This window comes from Brachycentrus maculatus, unplaced genomic scaffold, assembly GCF_059751285.1.
Source record: "Brachycentrus maculatus isolate JH-2025_06_01 unplaced genomic scaffold, ASM5975128v1 h1tg000602l, whole genome shotgun sequence".
NCBI lineage: Eukaryota > Metazoa > Arthropoda > Insecta > Trichoptera > Brachycentridae > Brachycentrus > Brachycentrus maculatus.
The window spans coordinates 283493-310355 of NW_028281341.1; the positions used below are offsets into that span (position 1 = coordinate 283493).

General features: G+C 30.0%; 1 protein-coding gene across 2 annotated transcripts in view; it reads left to right on the plus strand.

Annotated features, from left to right (window-relative positions):
* The window catches only part of LOC148301125 (protein limb expression 1 homolog), a 146490-nt gene extending 121833 nt beyond the window's left edge, over positions 1–24657 (plus strand). Inside the window, exons 1-4 of one of the 2 annotated variants that reach the window (XM_088273761.1) lie at positions 9884–10204; positions 20174–20337; positions 22289–22479; positions 24201–24657. In XM_088273761.1, coding sequence (XP_088129887.1) covers positions 10114–10204; positions 20174–20337; positions 22289–22479; positions 24201–24561 — 807 coding nt within the window. In that variant the 5' untranslated portion in view covers positions 9884–10113 and the 3' untranslated portion in view covers positions 24562–24657. Of the gene's footprint in view, positions 1–9883; positions 10205–20173; positions 20338–22288; positions 22480–24200 lie in introns of those variants that run through there. The other variant, XM_088273760.1, reaches the window with a different exon arrangement.
* Positions 24658–26863: the final 2206 nt, after the last annotated feature.

The following is a 26863-nucleotide window of genomic DNA, read 5'->3' on the forward strand; positions in this document are numbered from 1 at the left end:
GAAAAATTATTTATTTCACAATTATTATAATTTTTATATGTAGATGTAATTATTAGTTTATCAATAACGCATCATGCAAGCGTTTACATCTACATATAAAAATTCTTAAAAATAATATTACCAACAATTGTATTAAAATCTCTAAAATATGGCCATGTCAATAAATTCTTCCTTTCCCAGAAAACAAATATAAGGGTACATACCTACATCCCCCATTAGCTACTGTTGTCTCCCATAAATTATTGCTGCACATGTTAAAACTGTCACTTAGAATTGTATAGCTACATAAGGACCGTAGTCCATTTGATCTTCACATTCGTTTGATAATGCCCTAACAAGGCGAAACAATTGTCACAATATAATTTTTTATGTGTTTTTGTTAATAAAATACAACTTAGTAGACTCAAAAAATCTGTGTTTGATTTAAAATTAATACATAAATTAAAATGGAGTTCTACAAATTAAACGCCAAGTCAATAAATACATGATATTCAATTTCTATTCAACGTATTTCGTTCACAATATTTTGAGTGTGTGCAAATTCAAAAGTCGTCTTATACACGCGTATAATTATTATTTCATTCCCGTTCTCGTAAATAAATATGGTAACGACATTTTAGAATACTGTTCTTAGAAAGCATTTCAATATATTCTTTATATCTTGTTGGTATCATATTAATTAAGTACCAGTAGCTCGAGATATAATGCGCAATTTAAAACCACGATTTCTCGGGATAAAAGAGGATATTGCGACTTTACTCGGTATACATATATAAGGTTACAACGACACATTCGCTATCAATGACATTTTGAAAAAAAAAAGATATTTTCTAGCATTTCTCATGTATGTGATTATAATCTAGGATTCGGGACTCACATACAAACGAAAGAGTTTCTGCTCTATAAAAATATTGTTTCATCTCACCATAGATGTCTCCAGTAAAATTCTAATGAATTCAAGCACTGTCTTTCGAATTTGAACAATAAACATAAATAGAAGTTCGAAGAATTTGAATATTGTGGTTGTCGATCATGGGTAGAATTGGTGAATGTTACACATGTGTAAAGTGATCACTTAAACCATCCATGACAGTCGTTCGTCATCGATGTTGAGATGTTAGTAAAATAATACTGTTAACCTTTATTGCTCCTGTGTCAAGTGTGGATCGACATTGTGTATATTAATGCCGAGTTTGAATGTACAATTTCTAAAATAAATCAATTAATATAATGTTCCAATACAAAACTAATATGAGATTCCTAAATAATTACGGAGTACTTAGGTTATGTTCAATATTATTTCATATTTTTAAGAAGTTAAGTATCGCTCACTCCTTCAAGAACGTCATAAATCAAAAATCGTCAATTTTCAGTTGTGCATGTTTTCGGAATGCCCAGAAAATGTACTATATCCCAGCAAAAGAGACATATTTTTAACTTAATATTTACCCGCTACAGGGCAGAAAGTTTAGTTTTGCATTTTGAAGAAAAGGTATTGTTTAATTATTTTTTGAAATAAACTAAATATTTTTCAAATGGAGAAAAAACCTTCAGGTTTTACCTAAAAAGATCTGTTGCACAGTAAAAAGTTCAATAAGTGGCTTGATATTAATTTTTAATACATTGTATTATATTTTTAAACTTTAAAAAGGTTCTCCTGAAAAATCAAGTTTTTGATTTATGACGTTCTTGAAAGGAGTGAGCGATATATGATCCAATTTCGAAACATTGTACTTGAATCACTAGAATATTCACTAAATTCATCTATTAGTGAGGTGAAGCAGGTTTTTTAATGATCATAAACTCTTTTATAATTGGAAATAATTCAAATTTGTAAACAGGTATTTGGACACACTCAAAATGTTGTAAGTTTAAGTTCATTAAAAATACTAATTACTTAAATTTATTTCTATCTGTAAATTAAAATAAATTAACTAAATTTAATAGATTTATATTATCCACTGACACTTCGTGATGGAATTGCATTTTTAATATATTATTAGATTAAAACCAATATTTTTAGCTTTTCCACTTTATTTTTATTTGACCAGCGATCGGGTTTCGTCGTTACCGACATGATGATGACCAGACCAGTCTGATGATGTCGGTAACGACGAAACCCGGTCGCTGGTCAAATAAAAATAAAGTGGAAAAGCTAAAAATATTGGTTTTAATCTAATAATATATTAACTAAATTTGTTTTATGTATTAATTTTAAATCAAACACAGATTTTTTGAGTCTACTAAGTTGTATTTTATTAACAAAAAACACATAAAAAATTATATTGTGACAATTGTTTCGCCTTGTTAGGGCATTATCAAACGAATGTGAAGATCAAAATCAAATTCGTTTGATAATGCCCTAACAAGGCGAAACAATTGTCACAATATAATTTTTTATGTGTTTTTTGTTAATAAAATACAACTTAGTAGACTCAAAAAATCTGTGTTTGATTTAAAATTAATACATAAATTAAAATGGAGTTCTACAAATTAAACGCCAAGTCAATAAATAACTAAATTTGTATTTTTTTTATTTAAATGGTATTTATTATGATATGACGTTTTGTAAATAATATAATTAAAAAAAAACTTATTAGAGACAATCCAGATTTGTGAACAAGTGTTTAGACATACTCAAAATATTATTAAAAAATACTGTTCTTACTCAGTATTTTCTTGTTGGTATCATTTTAATTAAGTATACCAGTAGCTCGAGATATAATGCGCAATTTAAAACCACGATTTCTCGGGATATAAGAGGATATTGCGACTCTACTCGGTATACATATAAAAGGTATCAACGTCACTTTCGCAATGACTGTCGGGGGATAATAGCGTGAGTAGACTATGTTAAGATACCAGTTTATATACTAAACCTTTTATTTTATCATTAATGCATTTTACCAGCTCGTGTTCCCTTCGGGCAACTTCGGCACGATATCGCGAAACCGAGAATCATAATGCTATGGACCATAGATTCCCAAAGTGGTCGCAATATACCCTCATAGGTCGGTTTCGACTTGCGAAGGATCTACTTATGTCAGAGAAAAGAAACAGGGCCATGGGTTGAAATGTATTGACAAACGCGTGGTCAGGTCAGGACTCGATATAACCGACGGGTATGTATGAGGAAATGCATGAATGTGAAAGAGGCTAAGGTTGTTTGCAAATACAGATTTGTGTGGCATTCTATTCCATTACGAGGAAGCGTTGTGATTGTTAGTTAGTTTTTATATATTCAAACCCTTAACTGTACGCGGTGGTGCATAGGGTACTGCGTCATATAAACGCAGTATTATCTTTGTCGTTGATATTTGAAGGAACGGCGATCCACCCCCACTTCAGGTATCAGTCCAGGGTAATATTGAATAAATAATAAAGTGAAAAAATCGCTTATATTTATTTTACCCCTACCTGGGAATCGAACCCCGAACCTCCGAAACTGTAGCCGAGCGTGCACTACCGAGGTGGTGTGTGTGTGTGTGTGTGTGCGAGTGTGTGTGCGAGTGTGTGGGTGTAAAAAAATACAAATAAAAGTTTTTTTATTTAAATGTAAAAAAAATAAACAGTCTTGTTTGATTCATCAAAATAATCAACACTGTGTCAGCTACATAAGTGTAAGAATATTAAATAATCATAAACAGAGGGTCTTCAAAAAGACAAAAATAAGAAAAATACAAAAAGTGATCTACGGGGCCCAAAAGTTTGGGAAGCTTTGGGCTAGACTAAGCAAATATCAGTTAAAATGTGTATATGCATTCATGTACAAAATATCAGGCATACATATACGTTTTTCTATCAGACGCAGGGGCGTGCCTAGGGTTTACCAGTAAGGCAAGCCCATTATTTTTCACATTCGTGAATACATGATGTATCTATAATTTTTTCACCTCATATCATTCCCGTATAGTAAGCACCCAGAAAGTATTATAAATATAAACAATGTATTGTAATCATTGAAAAAATATGCAAACATGTAACTTTTGTTAGGTATAGCCATCACCTTGAAATAAAGAAAATGTTCACTGTAATAAAATATCTTCCTCGGATATCAACTATTACCAATAAGTACCATCTCCATATAATGACATGCATAGTGTTTAATAATCATATAAGCGCGCGATAATTTAAAAACAGTCACACATTAATTTTGTATTTTTAATCATTTGGTCTAGATTTAGTCATTTTTATTTGGAGTTTTTAGGCAAGCCGGGCTTTTGGGCTTCTAGGCAGGTACCGCCACTGATCAGACGTATCATATAACATCATTTCCACTTTCTATATTGCAAAAAAAAAACGTTGATTGATTGTCAGAAATAATTGTTAGCTGACTCGTAAGCAAGCCATTCATTATTTTATTGGTATTGTATACGAAGTAAGTTTAGAAAATAAAACATAAAAAAACTAAAAAGATATCAGACTTCGTGATTTATTAAAATGATTTTCTAAAGTTGTATTTAAAAAAAAACTCACCAGAAACATATATATTAATGAAATGATTTCAATATATACACACTCGTGTAAAAATAACAATAAAAAATAGAAAATATCATTTTCACTTTTATTCTAGCGTTTCCCATGTACGTGATTATAATCTAGGATTCGGATCTCACATACAAAAAAAAAGAATTACTGGTGAATAAAAAGCTTGTTTCATCTCACCATAGATGTCTCTAGTGAAATTCTAGTAAATTAAAGCACTCTGTTTCGAATTTAAAAGTTCCAATTTAATTTTTTTCTACTGGGGTTGTTAATAATCGGTTTAATTGGTGAATATTACACGTATATAAAGTGATCACTTAAACCAGCTGTATGCCGGTCGTAAGCCCCGTGAATGCCCAGACTTCCATATTCTTCTTCATCTATGTTCGGTGTCAAAAAATAATATAAATAATTACTCATTTCGTAAACGATACCTTTATGGTGCACTTTTACTTTATGTTGAGCTTTATACAGCTACTTAAAATCATTTTATTTTTATTTTGTAAAAATGTTGTTTTTTGTATTAATGTTATTAAATGTTGTTTTTTGTATAAATGTTATCAAATGTTTGTCCGCCTACGTAGAGTTATGGTCATCACGCTCGGCAACCGTACTGGAGGTCCCGGGTTCGATTCCCAAGGGGGGGTCAAATAAATATAAGTGATTTTTACACTCTAATATTTATTCAGTATTACCCTGGACTGGTACCTGAAGCGGAGGGCTGATCACCTTTCCTTCATGTGTTAACACTGCGTTTATATGATGCAGTGCCCTATGCGCCATCGGGTGCGGATAAGGGTAAGAAGTTATTAAAAAACAAAATTGGAGATTAATTTTTCTCCAATCTGTTGCTGTCTACTGCAGCTGTCTTGTTCACAAATGACGAATATGATTGACGTACGACGCCATTTGCAAAAATTATAATATTTTCCGATTCATTTTGCGCCACCTCACTAACGATGCGAGTATTTTTGTAAAAAAAAATATAAACCAAAGTAATCTGGGATCTATTTATTTCACTTTTAAACTGAATCGAACTCCGATACTTGAGAAGGTTTAGTTAGACGTCAATAATACGAACCGGTTCCTAAGTAGGTAGGCAGTACGCAAAATAATGAAATTGTAAGTGTAACTGACGCGGTAAGCATCCCGCCAGCGGACCATTGTTAATCTCGCGAGCCAAGAATATGTTTGTATTACATTGTACCTATACGTCTGGCGCGTTCCGCCCTGGGAATATATCGCGAAGTGCATTCGTTCTATCAATTTGTTCAGAACGTAACAAACGCACGGCCCGTGACGTCACGGAGACAGCAGGCCATCGGGGACATGTGTCGGACGAATCTATGTTCATAAAATAAAATACAGCTATGGAGCTTTCGTCCGAGGCGGCAGTTCTCAAACTTTTTTGCGACGGAACCCTTTTGAAACACAAAAATATTTTGAAATGTATAATTATTATTACATTTTTATTATATTATTCATTGAATAAAATAATACTTAATAGTTTTTTTATGGTGCAAAAATAATTTTTCACAGCGATGCGTTTTTTCATGTATTTTTATGCCATTTGAACGTTAAGGACTAGCGTATTTTAACTTAAAGTTTGAAATGAAGATAAATAAAATATAACTTTGTAGTTTTTTCCACATTAATTTTATTTGACCAGCGACCGGGTTTCGTCGTAACCGACATTTACGTGTCACTGTAGATTTTAAGGAATAGTGGTATTTACTAAGTAAAACATTAATTGATTTTACCAGCCCAGTCTGATAATGTCGGTTACGGTGAAACCCGGTCGCTGATCAAATAAAATTCATGTATAAAATAAGTACATGTGTTAACTGTTACTTTATTCCATAAAATGCAATTTCACCAAGAAATATCAGTACGAAACTTTATTTATTGATTTTTTTATGGATAGAATTTTGTTTATTGATTTAGCATTAACTTTGTGGCTATTATTTATGTTGGCTATTATTACAGTTTTACTATTGCTATTATTTTTATTATTATTGAAATAACAATAATAAAAATGTTTTAATAATTCATCTTTCATTCCAGAAAGTTAATACTCAATCAATAAATAATATTATAAAAATGTAAAAATAACCTCTTAGTAGAGAAACCCAGATTTGTGAACAAGGATGGGTATATTTTTCTTCGTCTATGTTGAGAAGTCAGAATGTTAAAAATAAGCCCTTAGTGTAGAAACCAAAGTTTATGGACAAGGATTTGAACACACTCAAAATGTTGTAAATATAATAACTGGTCAAATAATTTTAAGTAAGGAACAATTGTATTAATTAATTTGTAGTGGAATCAATACAGCGTTTGTTGTGTATTGTAGAATTGTAAACAATTTCTGGTTTTGTCATCTTTATGTTGAGATGAAGAAGAATTTGGAAGCCGGGATATTTACAGAGATTATAATCTGTCATAGGCTGGTTTAAGTGATTAATGGTGAATGTCCTACGTGTTTGAAGTGTTCACTTAAACCAGCATATGAGAGGACATAAATACCCAGACTTCCATATTCTTCTTTTTCTATATCGAGATGTCCACAGATGTCCGAGAGACACCACGGAGGCGGACATAAAATATCAAAAATAATATAAATATTTAGTATGCTGCTTGTGTCGTAGGAGCCCTTGTAGAGGCCTTGCTAAGCACATTTTGAGAACCGCCGGTCTTAAGATTCTCGACAAATAATCCCGCATACCGCGGAACAGTAGACATTGCTCGCGACTTGGCACGGACGCTGCATACAAATCAGCCTCTCTTGCATTCTACGCCAAGAGAGCTTACGATCCGCACACAAGAAGAATGGCGCGGTAATACTAGTTCCCCGCAGAAGTCAGACATCTAACAGAAACTCACCTATATCTCTTGTTGACGTTTTTCTATCAACATCGCTAACACGAGTAGTCTATTCACAAATGTCGCCGATTTGTATTATCGAGTCAATGTATCGGTTATGTTATAAAACGATCAGTTAGAATACAGTAAAACCTCGATATAACAGACCATATCGCTTACTTCTTTCAACGTCATAAATCAAAAAACTTTTTTTTTTAGGAGATTGCTTTTAAAGTTAAAAAATATTATAAAATGTATTAAAAATAAATATCAAGCCACTTATTAAACTTTTTACTTTGCAACAGATCTTTTAAGGTAAAACCTGAATGTTTTTCTACATTTGAAAAATATTTAGTATATTTTAAAAAAATTAATAAAACAATACATTTTCTTTAAAATGCAAAAATAACACTTTCTGCCCTGTAGCGGGTAAATATTAAGTTAAAAATATGCCCGTTTTGCTGGGATATAGTACATTTTCTGGGCATTCCGAGAATACGCACAGCTGAAAATTGACGATTTTTGATACATGACGTTGTTGAAAGGAGTGAGCGATATGTTATTTAACGAATATAGCGGACAAATTAAAAAAAAAATCAAAACGTCCCACTAATATTATTATAATTCTTCTTACCCTTTTCCGCAGCCTATGGTGAATAGGCTACTATATCGTATTAACGCAGTGTTATCTTGATCGTCACGTAAATGAACGCAAGGTGATCATTCTTCCGCTTCAGGGATCAGTCTAGGGCAATATTAAATATATATTATAGTGTAAAATCGTTTATATAAATTAAAATTGTTTATTTAAATCTAAATCGTTTCGATGTTGTAAAAAATCAATTTTTTTTTACACCTATTTTTCTATAACGGAATTTCGGCTTGTACGGACACCCCTCCCCACAATAAGTCCGTTTTATCGAGGTTTTACTGTATTAATGCTTTTGTTATTAAATCTGTCATTAATCGTTATTACATAAAAGCTTAGTTTACCATTGGTTAAGTTACCCGGGAGATTTATTTGATACTTAACGCTATTTCTTAAGTTGTCCATTTAAGTATACGTAAGCATTATAACGGAACCTTTATTGCAATATAATGTAAACGAAATTAAACGAAACCTTTAGTCTTTCACTAAATATGTATAAGTTAAGCATTGCAAATGTTCGTTTTGTCAAAATCTAAATTGTATTAAAATAATTTACCGATGTCTTTGAAATAAAACATTAAGTTACTTTAAAGGAAGATTTTGTTTAAAAAGATTTTTTCTGTTTTTATTTTTGAAAATGGCAGTGCCATCTGTTGAACTTAATACCAACACGCAAAACGTATTGTTCATGGTAGATAGAGAGCTTTTTGGCAAGCGATCAATTAGCATTTTCAATGATTTCGATTGCAATATTGTTTCATACATTTTTGTTAATATTTTTTTAGCAAAGTAAACATATTAGAAATATGTGCTATCTGTTTTATTAATTTTCCACTGAACAAAATTTTACAGTCACACGTGGCCGGGTATAGCTAGTACACAATTAAGTTTTTAAATAAATATATTTATAATTTTATAATTTTCAAACTAGCTTTGTTATAAATTCACAGCACCAATCAAACGTATTAATTTAACAATGTAATTCAAAAATAAATAATAAAAAACACGTAATACTTCACAATTCATCATAAAAATTGTTCGATATTAATAAATTAAAATAAAATTTGACAGCATTACAGTAAAAATAAAAATATAAATGAATTTTAATTTAAATTAAAATGTGATTTTCCCTTCTATCAATTGAAAACTAACTTTGTTATAAAATTGTTATAATATATATCTTATTATAAATTAATTATAACATCGAACGGTTTCGAAACTAGCAACTTCTTTCTCAAACCTAATTCATTCGTATTAATTAGTAACGATTCGTCTTGAGGAAGAAATTGTTAACTTCGAAAACGATCGAGGTTTTAATTATGTTTTGATAAGATATACAGCGACCTTAAAATTAAGTTAAAGTGAGTCATAAAATAAAACAATATAAGTATCTTGATATCTTAGTTTAAATATTTTGAATATTTTTAGTGATCCGTATTTAATAATGGATCTTGTGAAAAGTGAACGCAATGGAACTGAATAATCGCACAATCAACTTTTATCTTAAATACAAAGTGACAGTGATATGATTTATAACTTAGATAAAATCAATGTCGGAAATGATTGAACAACCAAAGATATATGAGTAATGGTTATTAATTGAAGTACATATGTAACACGTAAAATAAATAAATGAATTCAATCTTTAAATAATTCGTGTATAAAAATGATCAACGTGGAAGTTTAAGTGAATCTTATTGCAAATTGAAAATACTTTGATAGCGGTTAGCTTTCCGTAACCTAATCGATACTACAATGGACATCTATTAAGGTCAAAGTGGGTGAAATTGAAGCTTAAACTGCCTTTAATGAAGCTTCGAGTTCCCTTGATGAAGCTTCAAGTGGCTTTGATGAAAATTTGATAGATAAATAAAATTTGAGGTGCTACTAACAAAGCTTCGAGTGCCTTTAATGAAAACTTGTATCCCGTTTATAAAGTGCTGTTGAAGAAGTTTCAAGTGCCTTTTATTAAGCTTTCAGTGCTATTGATGAAGCTTAAAGTGCTTTAAATTAATACTAAAGTGTACTGTACTTAAGGTACTTGAATGAATACAAACTCGAAGTTTGAATCATCCTGATTCGTCTCCCGTACACGACAGTTCACCCCTAACTCTTCAGGGATGATGGTTTACCCAGATCCTCGGTGGGAGTGCGCCCCGACCCTCACCGCTGCCCCTCACCTTGCACTATATGACGACATTGGATATAGAGGTAAATAAATCAATAATAATAATAAAACGAATGTCAATTTTGTATCACTACTGATATAAAAATGCCTTAAAGAAAGCCACTTTCTTTTTTAATAGAGTTAAAGATGGTTAGGTGTTATGTTTGGTCAGTACTTCTATGTGGATTTCAATTGTAGGCCCACTAGATCAGCACTATGAACCGATTAAAGGCATTTGAAATGTAAGTTCATCATAGAATGCTAAGCATTCTATGGACCGATATGGTCAGCAACGTAAGTGTACTCTAAAGAACAAGAGTAGGAAGACAGTTGCTGACTGATATCAAAGTCCGGAAGGTGTCCTATCTAGGCCATGTGTTTAGAGTACAGAAGGACCTAATCACAAAAGGCAAAATAGAAGGTAGACGGAGTGTGGGCAGAAAACAGATCTCCTGACTCCAAAATATACGAGATTGGACAGGGATCAGGACGGTCCAGGCGTTGTTCAGAGTTGCCTAAGACAAAGACAATACTCTCAACTGATTTTCAGTTTAAAGGGTATAATGACATTCACGAATTGACAGAGTATGATTTGAATGTTTAACATTAACGAAATAAAACACTTTACGCTTCAACTTCAAAGATGTTTAGACTTTCCTACTCAAACTACATACGAATATAATAAATTTATGAAGAATATTGAATGCATTCATCGCAGTTTGAGGATCAATCTGTGAAGTGAATTCGTGAAACTGAACGTTATTGGAAAAAACAGCCCAATTTATCCAGATTCATGGATCGTATTAGTTTAAAATTTTACAAATAGATTTATCACTTAATTTGTAAAACTCCATTTTAATTAATATATATGTATTAAATATTGAATTTAAATGCAGATTTTTATAGTCTACTAAATTGTATTTTTTTTTATTAATATGTATCTTCAATAATAAAACACAATTTAGTACAATCAAAATCAGTGTTGTATTTAAATATTTAATTCAATAAATTTTATTTAAATCATCACGGTATTCTACAAAGTTTATATAAAAAATATATGTAACTTATTTGATAAGTGACTAGGTTTCAAGGGGTTAATCATTGAGCTCTATATAAATTTTATAAGCTGCGTTCATTGCTTCAATCCAATTTCTCCCCGTCATTCTACCGGCCGACGGTCTTGATGATGTCATAGTTACCGGAGTGAAAAAAAAACGGTGAAAAAAAAACGACGCAGTGAAAAAAGCTCACCGACCTAGAAATGTTTTTTCACACGCGCACTGCCCGAAATTACAGCACTGGCCGGTATATATGCTCTTCGGGGTACTTACCAAAAGGAGTAAGAACATGTATTTAATTAAATTATGGTTGTTATTACTATTCTAATGCTTGAATCGAATGAAATGGTTCGTGGTTGATTCGCGTTGTACGCGGTGGCCCAAAGCTCGCACGCACTAAGCTTAATAAATTAAAAAATGTGAATTATATATATATATATATATATATATATATATATATATATATATATATATATATATATATATATATATATATATATATATATATATATATATAAATATAATATATATATATATATATATATATATATATATATATATATATATATATATATATATATATATATATATATATATATATATATATATATATATATATATATATATATATATATATATATATATATATATATATATATATATATATGTATATAAATATATATATATATAAATATATATATATATATATATATATATATATATATATATATATATATATATATATATATATATATATATATATATATATATATATATATATATATATATATATATATATATATATATTTATATATATATATATATATATATATATATATATATATATATATATATATATATATATATATATATATATTTATATATATAATATACGGTTATAGAGATAACCCTCTTGCATAAAAAGATAGCGATCGTATGATGCAGTGCTCTGTGCACCATCGGGTGCGGATAAGGGTTTTGAATGAATTGAATTGAATAATAGACTGAATTGACTTAAAAGCGGTTAGTTAGGCGTTGAAATAATTGGCGGCTATGTATGAGGATATATATGATTGTTGAAGAGGTGAATATTGTTTGCAAACACAGATTATTGTTGATGTTTTTTCCGCCTCCTCTTGCAGCGAAGTGGCGTAATGGTTGACATTTATAGATGTTTCTATTTTTTTTCTTAATTTTTATGAATTATTTTTTTCATTCCCAATACATTTAAATTTAACTTTAATTAGGCTTCGAGTTGCATGCCACCGTATACCTATACCTGAAGTTATTGTCTAAATACGTGTACAGTACTTTTATAGAATTAAATATCCTCGTATTAAGTCTTTTGTTATGGTCAAAATCTCAATTCCGCGTTTCGTTTCGCTTAAGCCTTTCCGAACGTACAGATAAAGGATTATAAAATCGGTATCCATTTTATTATTGTTTAAAATATACCTTATTAAATGACGAGTTAACTCGTATATAGTATGTGTCTACACAATGAAAAGGTTAATAAACCAAGATAGATCACTAACTCAAAATTAGTTTAAAATTTACAACATTTTGAGTGTGTCCAAATACTTGTTTACAAAATCTGGATTATCTCCAATTACAGGAGTTATTTTCATATTATTTTTTGACATCTCATCGAAGATCATGTGTGTGATTATAATCGGACCTCACATACTAATATAAGAGTTTCTGCTTAGTAAAAAGCTTCTTTACATCTCACCAATAGATGTCTTTAGTGAAGTTCTAGTGATTCAAGAACAAGTTTTCTAAATTGGTTCATATATATATAGAACTTCCAATAATTTGATTGGTGTGGTTGTCAATAATGGGTAGAATCGGTGAATGTTACATGTGTGTAAAGTGATCACTTTAACCAGCCTATGACGGTCGTCAGCCCCGTAAATGCCCAGACTTCCATATTCTTCTTCTCTGGGCCTTACTTTTGGTTACATTAAGTAGCATTAATAGTGTTGTGGTCCCGTGGTTAGTGTCGCGGACTCTTAAGTCAGAGTTTCTCGGTTCGAACTCACTCTACCACAATTTGATACCTATTTCTAATAATGATCCGTTTAATAATATATGATCACCAGTCTGATGATGTCGGTTACGATGAAACCTGGTCAGTGGTCAAATAACATAAAAGTGGAAAATACTAAACATTTGTTTCACTATATTGACATGAATTTGAAATTCTTTGATTAATTCATAATTGAAAGCGGCTGAGGCAGGAGTCGAAATAATTGGCGGGCATGTGTGAGAAGAGGCATGAATGTGGAAGAGGCGAAGAATATTTGCAAAGACATGGTGGTGTGGCGTTCTATCGTCTCTGCCTACCCTTAGTTAGTTAGTTAATTACTTAACTTATTCATTCATACTGGACTACTCATAGGAAAAATGTCAATGTTTGATTTTGACGTGTGTGATGTACATTATAAATTATATAATACAGTCATCTTTGTGGAGATGAAGTCTTGTAGACTGATATTCTATGTAACATACATAATATGATGTCTTTTATTGACAACATAAAACACTTTTGTAAAAAAAAATCCAAGGAAATTGGTAATATGATGCAGTTGTTAATAAAAACGTACAACTGATGCATCATGCGATATGTACATTGCCTGTCTCATTTTTCAAATCAAACGGATATGCAATTAATGACCTCATATATTATATAATATTTTGATTTTGTCGTGTGTGATGTACATTATAAATTATATAATACAGTCATCTTTGTGGAGATGAAGTCTTGTCGACTGATATTCTATATAACATACATAATATGATGTATTTTATTGACAACATAAAACACTTTTGTAAAAAAAATCCAAGGAAATTAGCAGTATGATGCAGTTGTTAATAAAAACGTACAACTGATGCATCATACGATATGTACATTGCCTGTCTTATATTTCAAATCAAACGGATATGCAATTAATGACCTCATATATTATATAATATTTTGATTTTGTCGTGTGTGATGTACATTATAAATTATATAATACAGTCATCTTTGTTTAGATGAAGTCTTGTCGACTGATATTCTATGTAACATACATAATATGATGTCTTTTATTGACAACATAAAACACTTTTGTAAAAAAAATCTAAGGAAATTGGTAGTATGATGCAGTTGTTAATAAAAACGTACAACTGATGCATAATACGATATGTACATTGCCTGTCTCATATTTCAAATCAAACGGATATGCAATTAATGACCTCATATATTATATAATATTTTGATTTTGTCGTGTGTGATGTACATTATAAATTATATAATACAGTCATCTTTGTGGAGATGAAGTCTTGTCGACTGATATTCTATGTAACATACATAATATGATGTCTTTTATTGACAACATAAAACACTTTTGTAAAAAAAATCCAAGGAAATTGGTAGTATGATGCCGTTGTTAATAAAAACGTACAACTGATGCATCATACGATATGTACATTGCCTGTCTCTTATTTCAAATCAAACGGATATGCAATTTATGACCTCAATTTCTAAAACGAATTTCTCTTCACTTAATTGCAGCAAGACTTGAGTAGGTACTTAAGAAGTACTGAGATGTATGAGTGGAGTACTCTGTAATACACGTTTATTGATAATATATTATGTGACATGAGAGAAAAGTGGCAATCAATTGGAAAGCTGCCACATTGTAGATTGCTCTTATATTAAATGCGATAACTTCTAATCGATTCAATATTTAAAGAGAATATCTAAATGCAATTAAATTGTCAATAAGTTATACGTTCGCCTCCGTAGTGTAATGGTCAGCACGCTCGGCTACCGTTCTGGAGGTCCCAGGTTCGATTCCCAGGGGGGTCAAATAAATAAAAGTGATTTTTTCACTTATTTTTTTGACTTATGTGATTATATGATTTATTCAATATTACCCTGGACTGGTACCTGAAGCGGAGGGCTGATCACCTTTCCTTCATGTGTAAACGATCAAGATAACACTGCGTTTGTATTACGCAGTGCCCTATGCACCATTGGGGTGCGGATAAAGGGTTTTATATTATATATATAATTTTCAATTGGTTATATATTTTGATAAAGCGAAATACCATATACTTTTAATGTAAATGTAATTTTCTATGGCACAATTAATATGGGAGTCGATCACTGCGATATATCATTCCGAACAGTTTTAATTTGTTGCCGACGGATGTTAGAGATCAAAATAAAATATGGAACAAAGGCAAAATAAAGGAATGGGTGAATGATCAACAGATAATTTTATGAAAATTGTAAAATGTTTATATTCTTAATTTTTCTCTCTTTTTTGTATGTATATAAGGTTAAAATGGTTAAAAACAATAAAAAAATGTATTCAAAAGAACTCCACCGACAAGACACACAAGGTGTCTTGGTGGATATCTGCATTTTTTTTGTAAATGTGTTTAAAACTTCATTTATATAAATGTATACAATTTATGTTGATAAAAAATTTAAAAATTTAAAAAAATAATAAATTTATATAATATAGTTACAAAACATTACTTTTGATTTTATTTTCTAGATATTTCTACTTTTAACATACCTATCTTAAACTAGTTCCACTATGCCTTTTCTAAAAAGAGACTAGGCTCTTTTGCTTATTTAGTATTTATCATCAAGTTATAATAATAATACAAAATTATTTGTATTATTTGTGTTTTGAAAAAATGTGAAAAAGGCATTTGATTTATTTTTAGAATCTCCATATCTTCTTTTTTTAATAAATATTTGAACTTCTGTTGGAATTATTCGGTGTTGAAGAAATAGTGGTATTTACTAAGAAAAAGTGGTTTATGTAAATGAAAAATGGACCACAAAGTGACTGTCGAATCAATTAATGATAATTATTATTTGATTTATTCGAATATTTTAATATGATGAATATAATCCACATGATTCAATATCTATTGTGGCAAAAAAATGCGAGGATTCCGAGTCCTGACCGAGGCAGCCAGCATCCATGACTTTACAGTGTTTAAACGCATCCAGTCTGGTTGGAGGAAGCTTAAAGCTCAGCGAGTCATGTTAGTAACAACCTTGAGGTCGTCCGCGGTCGTGCAGTTTGTAACCGCTTACAATTAGCGTCTCAGCCTGCGGTGTCGCGCCGTGGTTTGTTTATCAACAGGACCTTGCTCCTCTATATATAAATCCAGGGGATATAAATCCAGGACGCCTGGAAACTAATTCACAGCACAGATAGGATAATATGGGCATAATGTTTTTGGAGTGTTAATCCTTGTTCGCAAATCTGAGTTATCCACTCAGGAGTTATTATTACATTTAGACAACTCAACATAAATGAACGAGAATAGCTGGCATATGACGCGACGTATGAATCATATCATATAAGAAAATGAGAAAAGAAATAACTCATCGGGAATATTTTATATATTTATATATATATATATATATATATATATATATATATATATATATATATATATATATATATATATATATATATATATATATATATATATATATATATATATATATATATATATATATATATATATATTTATATATATATATATATATATATATATATAAATATATACATACATATATGTATATATATATATATATATATATATATATATATATATATATATATATATATATATATATTTATATTAATATATATATATATATATATATATATTTATATATATATATATATATATATATATATATATATATATATATATATATATAAATATATATATATATATATATATATATATATATATATATATATATATATATATATATATATATATATATAATATATATATATATAAATATATATATATATATATATATATATATATATATATATATATATATATATATATATATATATATATATATATATATATATATACATGTATATATATATTTATGAATTTCTCGATCTTTCACGAAAATCTAACATTATTTTATTTATTTCGCTAACATCAAAGTATGCTGTTTTTACTACATAGATAAAATTAATTTTTGAAAAATGATGGTTCTAGCTAAGGCTAATGTGACAATATGAATTGTCTGCTAATGTAAAATGCGAATAAAAAATGTGTTCTCGTTTACAGTAAAAATCAATTAAAATTCTTCATTTTCAGCATATTTTAATGGAAGAGCTTTTCTTGATATTTTTTTTGATAATCACCCATTTGCGTAAAATAAAACATTAAAATACTATCCTTTCTTATTTCTGTTAAATTAATTATCAGATTTCAATACGTAAAGGGTTATTCGTTTCAAAAACTCCTCAAATTCTAGGAATAAACTTGTGACAGGTGTGTAGCTGTGCAGAAAGGACTTAAGAGTAATGCATTATTCTTTTTTTATTGACAGTTTATTATTATTCTCACAAAACAATTTATTCAAAACTGTTTATTTATTTATGTATAATCGATAGATTTGTTGACATTTTTTTTCTTATACTAGACTTATACCTTATCTTCTTCAGGGATATATATATATATATATATATATATATATATATATATATATATATATATATATATATATATATATATATATGTATATATATATATATATATATATATATATATATATACATATAAATATATACATACATATATATTTATATATATATAAACACACACACACACACACACATATATATATATATATATATATATATATATATATATATATATATATATATATATATATGTGTGTGTGTGTGTATGTGTGTATAGCGTATATGTATATTATTTCTTGGTACAATTTCCGTTTACTAAGTAACCTTATCTCATAAAATATTATCGCCGTTTTACGCCATCTTTGTAATAATTACACAACATTTTATCTTTCAACTGCGTTCTCTTTCAGCTTCGTTTGAGTCGTAAAAACCATAAACTAAGGTGTGAATCTCGTAGATAAAATTGTTGGTGAATGTTTATGATGAACTCGCATCATTATTTATTATTATTTTATACAAGCTGTACCCAACCACTTGTTACTGTGGCTCAGTCTAGTTAAATTGAAAAGAAAGAAAATATAACACACAATTGAATAAAATAAATCTTAAATCAACAAATACAATACAAAACTTAAATCTAAATTAAATAAATGTGGAAAAAACTACTAAGTTGCTATCTTATTGTAATATCTCTCACTTCTTTCAAGAACGTCATAAATAAAAAAACTTGTTGTTTCAGGAGAACGTTTTAAAAGTTTAAAAATATTTAGTTTATTTAAAAAATAATTAAACAATAATTTTTCTTTAAAATGCAAAAACAACATTTTCTGCCCTGTGGCGGGTAAATATTAGGTTTAAATAATGCCTCTTTTGATGGGATATAGTACATTTTCTGGGCATTCCGAAAACATGCATAACTGAAAATTGACGATTTTTTATTTATGACGTTCTTGAAAGGAGTGAGCGATATGTTTAACAGTTTTTGTGTGTGAATAAGAGGGAAAACGGATAACAACGAATATAAAAATAAAACGGCTCATAATAATAAAATAAATAATTCATTGTGTTGCACTTGATTGTGGAAAATGATACCCACTAATCAATTCCATCTTCCGTCATAAAGCTTTATCAACATTCCTTATCGAGAGTGTCGATAATCGTGCAATTTTATCGTTAGTTTTTTTCTTCATGATCGCTGTCTCATTCCCTTCCCACGGAATCTATGCGCTGATGTTATGGAAGTGCTCGACTTATACATATTCTTATGGTGTGATATCTTCAGTGGACATTGTATAATACATAAGCAGGGTTTTTTATTTGGAGATGTCTTGCATGGTGTTGTCATTGACATTAGAAACATGTATCCACTTAAGCTTGAAAGAGTTTACTATTACTATTTAAAATATGTTTTATTTTAAACAACACACATGCTCGTATATATATATATATATATATATATATATATATATATATATATATATATATATATATATATATATATATATATATATATACATATTAAATTGGGAAAATTGAAAGCTTCCAAACATAAAATTACAGTTAATTCTAAAGCGCCTTTAGATGATTTTTCAGGAAAACAGCGCTTTATAAACTGGTCATATTTATTTTTATAATTATTATTTATGTTGCAAATACATAAATATTTTTAAATTATTTATGATAAAACTATATGGCGATTTTGAAAAGTTGTTTCTATAATGGTTAAAAAAATTGAATTAAAAAAAATATATATTCTCAATATATTTTTTATTGACTCTCCTGGTAAAAATTCTAAATTATTTTGGATTTGAAACATTTGAGTGTGTCCAATTCATTGTTCACAAATCTAGATTTCCCACTCAGGAGCTTTATAAGGGTATCTGCTGAAAAATATAATAAAATCACTTTAAAACTCTACTTCAATACTACCGGCTTCGCAATAACCATTCCTTCGTCAGGCCAACTATAGACTATATATAAGTCACCAACAATAAGTAATTGACTGTAGTGTACTGTTGGTCTGATGCAGAAATGGTTATTCTGAAACCGGTAATCTTGAAATAGATTTTTGAGTGGTATTATACAAAGTGAACGATAAATGATATACTTTGTATGTTAATTTTTTGGTATGGTAATATAACACTCTTTATCATTCATCGTTCACTTTATGTAATACCAAAAGTGGTATTACGCAAAGTGAACGATTAATGATAAAGATAGGGAGATTCTTATATTACCACACCACAAAGTTAATAATGCTTTTATCATACAAAATAGACATTTATAAAATTCTAAACCTTCTTCAAGCCCTTATTCACACACAATGGTGCATAGAGCACTGCATCATATAAACTCATTGTTTTCTTGATCGCAAAAACACGATCGCGAAAGGATAGGTGATCAGCCCTCGCATTTTCTAGGGAATTTTCACTTTTAAGTAAGAAATAATAAATTATTAACAAATTATATTTTTTTGTAGTAAACGTCGTCGAAGCGCTTCAGGAATTTTGGCAAATGAAGCAAGCGAGAGGAGCAGAACTCAGAAACGGAGCGGTAGTCATATACGAATCCGTTCCCGCGACAGCCCAACCCTATATCTGTTACGTCACTCTTCCTGGAGGGTCCTGTTTTGGGAGTTTTCAGGTGAGCTATCATCAACTTATTATCAAAACCCAATATTTAATACTTATATATTTAAACATATTTTTAAATGTATAACATGATACTACAAACAACAACAAGAAGGAAAAGTCCCTCTCCAAGTACACGACCTCAGCTTCTTTTTTGGAGAGGCTCAGCTGACTAAAATTATAAGAATGTATTAAGTGGAAATGTATAGAATTGTTTTAATTAGTATAATAATTGTATTAGAATTCAATTGAAAAAAAGAATAAATAAAAAAAAACACATTTCAAAAAACTCAAAAACACATTAGGTACGCGCCAGGCGTGTACATCCAACATTTCCCCCAGTGCGGAATACGCACTAGGCGCGTATGGCTAATAAGAATGAGTCAAATGTCTTAATTGTGTTAATATACCCAAACAGTCTTGACACAATATTTGAATATAACATTTTGAGTGTGTTCAAATACTTGGTCACAAATATTGGTTTTCTCCAATAAGGAGTTAAATCTGGATCATCTCCAATTTTAGCTAGTTTTTAAATTATTTTTTGACATCTCAACACACGTGAAGAAGAAGAGTATGAAAATCTGGGAATTTACAGGGCTTACGACCGTCATAGGCTTGGTCAAGTAATCACTTTACACAGTGTAACATTCACCAATTCTACCCATGATTGACAACCACACTACTACATAATATGAATTAATAATAGTAGATCGAATAGTTTATTTTATATTTTCTTTAATTTCAGTTTTTTTTTAATTTCTCCTCGTTTTTCTATCTCCTCTCATATCTTGTGTCGGGTTGTGGCCCGTGGTTAGTGTCACGGACTCTTGAGTCAGAGTTTCTCGGTTCGAACCTCTACCACAATTTGATACCTATTTCTAATAATATGAGCCACTTTGACTCACAGAAATAGAATGATATTGAAGTATTTTTGTAAATAAAAAAAAAACACAAATATTTCTCTTTTTTTAAAAAAACATTTATTTATTACTATTACAATATATTTTGTTTGTTAGAGCCAAAATCACCCGTAAACGAATGGAGACTTAAAATAATAAAAAATTGAAGAGAAAAAAAATAATAAAATAAAAAATTCAAAACTAAACTGGGACAAAATACGCCTTGCGTAGTTCCTCGAAGTGTGTAGTCATGGTAATGTCACGTTTTGTGTTGAACATAACTTTTATTAGGCATTAAAACTAAGCTTGAGGCTATGGAAAAGCAATCTAAGTGGAATAAACGTCATTTTAGTGCCTAACTGCCTTCAAGCCGTTGTTCAATGCAATTCAGATTCTAACGCTGGCGGTGTGTGGCCCTTAAGTATTTATAACCCTTCAGGAAATCGCTAACAAAGGAATAAATATAAATTGGATAGTAAACATTACTATTTTAATCGAATAATAGAATTCCATTTCATGAAATATTCCCACACGAATGAAATGAAATACAACTCCGTTGCGAAAATTGGTTCATGAAAAATAAAGTTCTATCGTCTATACTTGACCTTACGAGGAAATAGTTATTTTGAACCAGGAGTCGTGAAGTAGATTTTTCAGTGGTATTACATAAAGTGAGCGATGAAATAAGAAAAGTGTTATATTACCAAATCACAATGTGGAAAAAAGCATGAAAAATACAAAAAATGGGAATTGCACAATTTTTTTTAAATATAACTTTAAATAGAAATTTTTAAATATGACTTTAATAAAAAAAATTTAAATATAAATTTATAGAAAGCGTAACCAGTGCAGTTGAATGTGTGAACTTAGAAATTAAAAAAAATAGTCCCACTTTTAAAAATTAGTAAATGAGTTTTTCTTATCATCGTACATTTTACGACAGTCCAGTATTAAAGTACATTGAGGTCCTGTAGTCTAGGGTCAACAAAGTAATATTAATAATTTTTATTCGTGTAATATTCATACATTCATTTTATCTGGATGTTTTAATGTTGATGATAGAATTGCCCCACGAAAGCGGAAGCTCGCAGAAGTGCGGCCAAGATAGCCCTGATGAACAGCGTATTCAACGAGCACCCCAGTCGGAGGATCAGCGATGACTTCATCGAGAAGGCTGTGGCGGAGGCGAGAGCGAGCTTCAAGGGAGGACCCGAGGAAGCAGATAGCCCGAACACTGGAATCGGAGCTTTTAGGTAACAAAAAAATGCACCCTTAATTAAAACAGCAGTAATTTGTAATTTATGTCTTTTATTATAAATGGTCAAATTATGAATGGACAAACACTGTCTACCCTCTGATTACAAACATATATTGAAAGCTGCCCCACCGCATGCCCAGATCTGATTCAGAAGCATCTAGGCTTCCTGACAGATCTGCTTTTGCTAAGCAATTTTTTTTTTTAAACTATGTTGCGAAATTTATTGAAAATTTGAAACAATATAAAATTATATGCCCACACTAGATTATTCTTCCTGTTCCCAACTAAAATTTATTTCACGTAAAATTTGCATGTGATTAACATTTTTTGAGTAGTTTTATACTAACATACATTACATAATACAAAGTTTAAGTGGAAAGATTTGCAGTCTGAGCTTACGGTCAAGTATGTTGTATAGCAATGTTCCGCAAACTTTTTCTGTTCAAGGTACACCTGCCAAATCAAGAATTTTTAGAGGTACACCAAATAAAAAAACAAAATTTATTTTTAATTAATTTATCATTAAAATTAATAAAATCTGAAAAAACATCTATAACATATGATGTTTAATGCGAATTATGAGCCTCCTTAACCGAGCATAGGTGATAAAAATTTGGAGAAATTGTTGAGGAAGGTGCTCTAACATCTTCGTTGTTCGTCCTCGGGCTCTCTTTATTTAATTTTTTATTTAATAGTAGTCTGAATCAAAAATCCTAATTTGCATCGCCTCGCGCTAATAGTTTTTAGGTATTTCTTAGACCTACTTTTAAGAAAAAACTAGACGTTTATCCGCGGCACACCAACTAATCACCACGGTACACCAGCGCGCCGCGGCACACACTTTGCGAAACACTGTTATATAACACCGGGCGTGAGAATGTGGATTGGAGAATGTCCCAGTAGAACAATGCTCATTTTGCACGCGGCGTGAATCGGTAATGTTCTCCCAATAGCCGACAAAAACCCTGCGAATAATCGAAAGTCTGTCGAACATTAAAATTTCATGTACCGCATTCGAACGTCCTGTAAAACGCTCACGGATATTAGCACATGACATTGAATTTTGATTAAACATGTTGAGAATGATGAAATGATAGTAGGTTGAATGCAGTAAAAATGCGATCTCTCATACGAATGAGCGGCAAAACGATACATATGATTAAATCGATTATATCGTTCGAATGGTGATATGTATAAGGAAAGAATGCTTGGCTTATTAACATTAGGTATCGATTACATTTTTTTTAAGTGTCTTCAGATGGTGCATGAAAATCGAATGAGTGATGTACTAAATGTAAGAAAAATTTTGTTAGAAATAAAATGTGGAGCAAAATCGTGAAAAACGTAGGATGATCGAGAATTTAAAACATTTAAAAGTGGCCAGATATTGGAATAATCAGCGAGTATATTTGTAATGTGATCACTTAAACCAGCCAATAATAAGACACTTTTAAACACTCCCTTATCAATAATATTATTCCTTTATCAATATTCTTTGAGAATTCGTTGGTTTATTAACCAAAAGTTATTGTACAGTGTGTAAAGTGATCACTTTAACCAGTCAATACCATGTTGTAAGCCCTGTCCAGATTTTTTTTTATTCCATTATCGATTTTTTTTATAGAAGTAAAAATGTTAATTTTTTTTTTTTTTTAACTTTTTTTTTTAATAAAATTCTTCAGACTTGTTATTGACCAAAATGTGTATTATTTGCAGGTTCATGCTGGAGGCCAACAAGGGTCGCACGATGCTGGAGTTCCAGGAGCTGATGACGGTGTTCCAGCTGCTGCACTGGAACGGCTCCCTGAAGGCCATGCGCGAGCGACAGTGCTCGCGGCAGGAGGTGGTCGCGCACTACTCCAACCGCGCGCTGGACGACGATATGCGCGCGCAGATGGCGCTCGACTGGACGGCTCGCGAGCGCGAGGCGGCCGGCGCGCTGGCCCGCGAGCTGGCGCGCGCCGAGCGCGAGCTGCGCACGGCGCGCCTCGCCGGCCGCGAGCTGCGCTTCCCGAAAGAAAAGAAGGACATCTTGATGCTCGCGCACGCGCAGTTGAGCGCCGCTGGAAACAGCTAGACGTCCACTATGCACCGAGCACAAACCCGCAGCTTCTACAACTCGCGCGCGCGGCGATCCCCTCGATCAACCGGAATCTTAGGAGAATAGTGAAAATTAATCGATGCGCCGATGTTTTATTACTATGGACATCGTTAAAATAATAAATAGACTGACATATTTTAACTACATCAGGAAAGTGTCTTTTCACGTGATATACATTAGTTAAGTAGGTATCAAAAAATATCAATTTTATGAATCGCACTTTCATTTTAATTCATAGTGTTTTTCATGAGGAATTTTCTACTTTAAGCCGCATGGTTAGGAAAGATTTGTCATAGTAATTCATATAATATATATATATATATATATATATATATATATATATATATATATATATATATATATATATATATATATATATATATATATATATATATATTTATATATATATATATATATATATTTATATATATATATATATATTATATATATATATATATATATATATATATATATATATATATATATATATATATATATATATATATATATATATATATATATATATATATATATATATATATATATATATATATATATATATATATATATATATATATATATATATATATATATATATATAAATCAAATTGGACGTTTAACAAATCAAATAAGATGTTATATTGTATATATGTATGTTCAGATGCACAGGTATACAGAAGTTTAAAAAAAAATTCAGTACTAAATACTTTGAACCATGAGTACTACTTTGAATGTCTTTTTTTTTATTCTTTCTTTAACTTTTTTTATAAAATACGATATAACGTCAAATTTGGTTTTCAAAATGTCAAATTAGTTTTTTAAATAATGAAAAACCGTATAAGTTGGCCTATTTATGATACTTGGCAAAAAATATATCCAAAAAGTTTATTTTTTTTATTATTCGTTTTCAAAACACTTTTTGACCATCAATATCGAGTCAATGTAAGATTAAGTAAAATATTATTAAGTATGTAAATATAATTTTTAATTGAAAAAAAAAACAATAAAGTGATAATAATGCGTACGTTTTATCGAGTCTAGTTATTTAGTGTGAAATAGTTAGATCAATTTTAATATTAGCTAAGTTTTAGCATAAATTTTTATTAAAGAAACAACTTTTCTTCATATCTGTTTTTTAAACTTTCTCATAGTTATAATAATTACAAATAATACCTATACTGATGTAGCATGTTTTTACCCATAAATAAGTCGATAAGAAGTAAAATCAACATACGGCATAGTTTCCCTATTATGAGTTTATTGTACTTACATAGAGATGCTTACACCAACCCTTAGACCTTAATTTCAGCATCATTCTACTGAAATTATGTGATAGTACATATGTTGACACAAATATATGATCGACTAATGTCATCATAACCCAGAAATACGCTATCAGTAACCGTCGTTAATCAGATATGTATGTTTTTTTTTTCTTGAATGTTTTTCGCAGAAACTTTGTGGAATTTGTTTGAAAATTAAGGTTGGAAATTACTTTTCATACTGAAATATGAAAAACAAAATATATTCTAGTGTAAATAACATATTTTTGTTGCAATAGTTTTGCAATGCTATACATTTTAATAATAAATTTATACCCATAAATAACTCTTAACCAGTTCAAAGCTTTCTAAAGTCTTATTTTAAATCTCGGAGTATATTATGAACACTGTCGATATGATTATGCACCATATGATACATATCGTGTCGATAATTTTAACGTAACTTGTATTTCTATTTTTTTTGTATTTTTTAACCTGCTTGTGACAGAATATTAAAATTACCATAAAACAATGGAGTATCTGTGTGTTCCTTTCAAATTAAATATTGAATAATAAATCTTACAACCAATACTTATTGATAATGATATAATACTCCAATATGTCAATAATGGGTAGAATTGGTGAATGTTACACGTGTGTAAAGTGATCACTTAAACCAGCCTATGACGGTCGTAAGCCCAGTAAATGCCCAGACTTCCATATTCTTCTTCATCTTTGATGAGATGTCAAAAAATAATATAATACTCCGTTCGTAAAAAAAAACAATCGAACGCGTAGTATAATAAAATTTTGAAATGAGTTAAATACGTTCAAATAACTTTAAATGAATTGCTGAAATATCAATCTTATCCTATCAAAGCATCTCTAATACTTAATTATGAATGAGTAAAAAGGTAGCCAGGTCAAAAAGCGTCCAACATAGAAAGCATGAAAACAGTTAAAATATTTAGTCTATGTGTACTTCTCTTCATACATAATATAACACTTAAGAAAGA